This window comes from Humulus lupulus, chromosome 5, assembly GCF_963169125.1.
Source record: "Humulus lupulus chromosome 5, drHumLupu1.1, whole genome shotgun sequence".
NCBI lineage: Eukaryota > Viridiplantae > Streptophyta > Magnoliopsida > Rosales > Cannabaceae > Humulus > Humulus lupulus.
The window spans coordinates 208364219-208369943 of NC_084797.1; the positions used below are offsets into that span (position 1 = coordinate 208364219).

The window sequence follows — 5725 nt, forward strand, 5'->3', positions numbered from 1 at the left end:
GTCCTCTAAGTTATTTTTTGGGTATTGTCGTCACCCGTACTACACATGGTCTATTTCTTTCCCAGAAAAAGTATGCTGAAGAAATTCTTGAACAAGCAGGCATGTTTGGATGCAAATCTTGTCCCACCCCTGTTGACACTAAAAGTAAGCTAAGTGCTTCGGCTGGTGAAAAATACTAGGACCCAACAAAATATCGTCGACTTGCGGGTGCTCTCCAATATCTCACTTTCTCCAGACCGGACATATTATATGTTGTCCAACAGGTGTGTTTACATATGCATGACCCAAAAGTCGAACATATGGAGGCCCTCAAACGTATTCTACGGTATGTTCAACGTACCATCACTTTTGGTCTGCATCTATATAAATCGAAAAATTGATTCTCTTGTGTCTTGTACGGATGCCGATTGGGGTGGATGCCCAGATACTCGTCGCTCCACTTCCGGCTACTATCTCTTCCTCGGTGACAACTTAATTTCCTAGTCTTCTAAACGCCAACCCGCACTATCCAAATCCAGTGCTGAGGCAGAATATGGTGGGGTAGCTAATGTTGTCGCTGAATCTTGTTGGATCAGCAATTTGCTTCTCGAACTACATTGCTCGGTCCACAAGGCCACTCTGGTTTATTGTGATAATGTTAGTGCTATATATCTCTCAGGTAATCCAGTTCAACATCAGCACACTAAACATATCGAGATGGACATTCACTTTGTTCACGAAAAGGTGCTATGTGGTGAAGTGCGTGTCCTTCATGTATCGTCTCGTTATCAGATTGCAGATATTTTCACTAAAGATCTTCCGCGCGTATTATTTGATGATTTTTGGGATAGTCTCAGCGCACGACAACCTCCCGCTTTGACTGTGGGGGTGTGATAGAATATAATCTTTGATTATATTATTTGACCATATCTCTTATGTAATCTTTTGTATATTACGCATTTTGAATATTATCCTAAATTAGTCAACTATTCTCCTAGAAATCAGGCTAACAGAACATTCTAGTAACATCCTTGTACATATTGTATACTAGAGTTGTTTCTCAATGAATGAGATCAGGGAATTCAATTCTGTCAGATTCTGTGATATAAAATTGATTTATAGTAGCTATTGTAAAGTGGGATTCTGCATATTGATTAGCTGAGAATGCAATTTTCAACAAGTTAGAGAAGGAAAAGGGCAGGAATTTATCTAACTTATGAGCCAGAAGTTTATCAGTGACTCACCACTGTAAAATCCATGCTTCGATCTAGAATGTAGTAATAATACAGTACAACTTTTATAGTGTCACTGATGAGCTTAGTCAACCTAAGAAAACTAGGTAACTCTATTAAATTTAGTTTAAGACAAATCTTTTTATTGGATCTTCTCATATGGCTTTCATGCCAGAGCACAGGTAAGGTAAAGATAAAAACAAATGTCACTGATGAGCTTAGTCAACCCAAGGAAATTGGGGGTACGTGAGTTTGGAAAGCACTTGGTAATTGGAATTTGATGTAATTAGTGGGAATATAAAGTTAGATGTGTTTGTTCAACCAAGTAATAGTATTGTAATTCTCTAATTAAGTGTAATTGAGGGTCTAAATTATACTATCTAATTCTCATGGCCCTCCTAAGAATTAGTGTAATTACACCAATAATTAATATTAATTATAATCAAATATAATATTTTTTTAATATTTTCAGTAAATATTTTAAGCTGTGAGTAGTCATTAATACCTTAGTAATTACACGACTTCCAAACACGCCCTAAATTTACTCATTATAAATGTTTTATTGTATCTTCTCATATTAAGCAGATTTCACTGAAAACTGAAGAATTAAAAAAAAAAAAAGTGTTGCCGATGCCTATCTCTGATTATCTATGTTGAAGACCCGGCAAGATGTTAGACTTAGTAATAGTTCCAACTAAAATTGCTGTCCCATTCATTAATATAAGAAGCAAAAAAAATATTAAAAGAATAATTAAAAAAAAAACACACACACACATTCAGGGGATTCCCTTATTATATTTAATTATTCAGTGGTTGTGACTGATGACTAAAGACTCGAGTTAATAATATAATAACGAACTGCAACCATTGACTCCTTCCTCATTCCTCATCCGAGCTAGTTCAAATTAAAAAGAAAGGTTCCTATTCAAGTTGGGGTCAGGTCAAGGAAAGGAAGAAAATTAATGCACTTTTGTCTTGTTCTTCTTCCTCACCAGATTACTAAAAAACACCCTTCTATCCAGAAAATGGTTAAATATTTGCTGCTGCTATTTTTTTCCTTATAACTTTTTATGTACAAACTTACTTCAGCTTTTTTCCCTGGTTTATTTAAATTCTATTCCACCAAACCCACTAGTGTCACAAACAAGAATACAACATAGTTATATAAAAATGCTTGAAAACCTTTAATAGTTAATGTTTTAGCCTGAAAACGGCACATTAATCATTAAAAATCCACCAACACTAGCTATAGACAGCTAAATATAGAACGTACATATACTAAATTATTCTCTGAAAAAATAAACAAAACCCTCTGACCTTTTCATCGGAGCAAATTAAGGACATAAATCCAGATTAATCATGAACGTGTCAAAGTTAAGAAGAAAAAAAGGTGTAAGCAAATCAAACAAACAAGAAACAAGAAAACAAACAAACAATAAATTTCTTTTTAGTTTTCAAGAGACTTGGAAAGATGCAAACCAAATAAACTGCCATGTAAAAGTCACCCTCGAACTTATTCTTCTCAGAAGAGAACAAGATAAAAAAACCAAAGAAGTTGCTTGCACGTCAAATAGTTTTTGACATTTTGTGTTTCTAGAATCCTATAATGGCTTCAATCACAATTCACAAATAAAATATTTTCCCATGAAGAAAAAGAAAAAGGGTGATCAAATCTTTATTCTTACACTTTGTTTTAAACCTCATGACTTACTCATATCAATGAACAATAATATTATTATAACCCACAAATAAAAATGAATGAATACCCCACATGTTCCTTCCATTAAATTCTCTGTAATATTTTAATCAAAGATGTAAATTTTGGAAACCAGCTAGGAAGTACAGCCAATACAAAAATGGAGAATTAAAGTAAAAACAATAATGGAGTAGTACCTCTTCATTATTACGGATGACAATAGAGAAGCAACATTGGAAACAACAGGACAAAACAGAAGTGTGTTTACCTTTGGATTAAAGCCGTAGGATTGCTTTTAAAGTCTTCGAAGGCAAAAATGATCCATCGGCCGTGGAATCTTCAAATATTGAGATGCTTCGTCTTACTAACGACATGGTGATACTCGCGTTGAAAGTCTTCCTTTGTTTTTTTCTTTCATCTTTAGGCGAATTTTAAAAGCTATCCCCATCTATAAATACATTTCAACTCCCTTCCTCTACTCTCAAGAACTTCCATAAACCTCTCAATCTGAAAACTTATCTCAAACTTTTAAAAGAGGAACTTTTCAGGGTTCTTAATTTTAGCAAAAACCTCTGATTCGTAGATGGCGGCAATAAACGATGTATCGAAGCTTGAATACATCAAGCAACACCTGCTCGGTGATCTTTCTCCTATCGGGCTTTCAATTTTTGACCAAAATGAATGGAGTTTTGAAGTAAATACCGATTTCTCCACCTCGCAATCTGATTCTCTCTGCTCCCAAACCTCGAGCTCTGACTCCGTGATTGAAGTAGCAGACTACTTGACTCCCAGCGAGATCTTCGAGTTCAGTTCAAATCAAAGCGATTTTTTCGATTTTGAATTGAAACCCGAACTTATTGATCTCACAACCCTCAAATCCCTAACGCTAACCTCTCAATCGAGTAATAGCTCGTTTGAATTTGAATCGAAACCTGAAACTATCGATCTCAGAGTTGCCACCTCTCAATCGAACAGCTTTTTGGATGAATTCGAATCCAAACCTCAGAAACTCCGCCAAACGAGCTGCCAATCTAACCGGAAGCCATCTTTGACGGTTTCCCTTCCTGCGAAAACCGAATGGATTGAATTCGGAGCTCCGAAGCCTCAAGTCTCCGTACAGAAGAAATCGATCGAGGAAGAGAAGAGACACTACCGAGGTGTCCGGCAAAGGCCGTGGGGCAAGTTCGCGTCGGAGATCAGAGACCCGAACCGTAAAGGCTCCCGGGTTTGGCTGGGGACCTTTGACACGGCCATGGAAGCAGCTAAAGCTTACGACCGAGCCGCATTCAAACTTCGCGGCTCGAAAGCCATACTCAACTTTCCACTGGAAGCCGGGAAGTATAAGAACAGTGACGTAATCGATAAGAAACGACGTCGTCAGGAAGAAGTAGAAGCAGAAAACAAATATGAGGAGGTAGCGGTGGTAAAGAAAGAGAAGCTAACGGAGTTTGATGACGCCGTTAGTTATTTAAAGAACATGCCGTTGACACCGTCTGATTGGACGGCCGTGTGGGAGTCTGACGGGAAGGGGGTTTTCAATATTCCACCTCTTTCGCCGTTATCTCCACATCCAGCTTTGAGTTATTCACAGTTAATGGTTGTTTGAAGGAGTTTTATTTTTACTTCACTTCTCTGTTATTTGTATATTTTTATTCACAGATATTCATTTATTTTTTAAAATAGAGAGAATTTGATTGATCTGTTTAATTTGGGGCTTATGAATCTGATGATTTCTCAGTGTTACTTACATTTGAAACTTGAGAATGTGATCGCATGGCATTGGCATAATAATTTGTATAAAAAATATATCTTTAACCATATACTAATTATCCAAATTCTTTCTTCAAAAAAAAATTTATCCAAATTCTAATGAGCATTATATGCATAAATTTATATATTTTCCTAGTATGTAACACTACACTAATGTGGCGTTTGGTTGGAGGTAATGAAAACAATAGAATAGGAATAGGAATAGGAATAAGAATAGTAATAGAATGGAATAAGAAATGTAATGTGATTATGTTGTTTGATTAGAATAATGGAATCAATGATTAAATACATATTCTTATGTTTGGTTGATTATGGAATGGAATGGAATAGAATAAATTTATTTTGGACAAAAATAACCAAAGTGCTTAAAATATGATTAATAAATTAAAATAAACATACTAAATATATATATATATATTTACCAACAATGACGTTACTTTTTTTTTCATATTCTTTTTTTACAAAATAATATTTAATAATCCTACTTTTTTTTAAGCATAATAATTCTACTTTTGAACACTACAAAATATTAAAATTATCAATAAGAATTTATTTTTGTGAAGTATTTTTTGAATGTCAAATGCAATTTACTTTAATTATCACTAAACACTATTTTATATTTTTTTAAAATAAAAAAATATAATAACATAAAAAATATTAAACTAAACATTATAACATATTTATATTCTAATAATCAAAAGAGTTTTTGATTACTGAGATCAAACTTTGTCCATGCACATGAAATATCACTAGAAATAGTATAAGTATTCATGTCCAATTACTGAGATCTATGCTCAAAGACAATTTAGTTTGCAAAATTATGCATAAAACATTACATCATATCCAAAAGATTATAATTTATATACTACTGAATGTCAAAGGCAATATAAATTGTCCTGCAAATTGAAGTAGAGCAAAGTAGACTAAACATGATCTTAGAGAGAGCCATCAAGAAGAAGTGTCACCCATTCATCATTCTCATTATCTGGGACACTGAAAAAGTAAGAAACCAGAGCATTATCTTGCATAATCATGTGAGCTACCTTAT

General features: G+C 34.3%; 1 protein-coding gene across 1 annotated transcript; it reads left to right on the forward strand.

Moving 5' to 3' along the window:
- The first annotated feature begins 3338 nt into the window (after positions 1-3338).
- On the forward strand, positions 3339-4656 carry LOC133778099 (ethylene-responsive transcription factor 5-like). Its single transcript, XM_062217925.1, has one exon. The coding sequence runs from the start codon at positions 3491-3493 to the stop codon at positions 4511-4513; it is 1023 nt and encodes a 340-aa protein (XP_062073909.1). The 5' UTR covers positions 3339-3490; the 3' UTR covers positions 4514-4656.
- The last annotated feature ends 1069 nt before the right edge of the window (positions 4657-5725 follow it).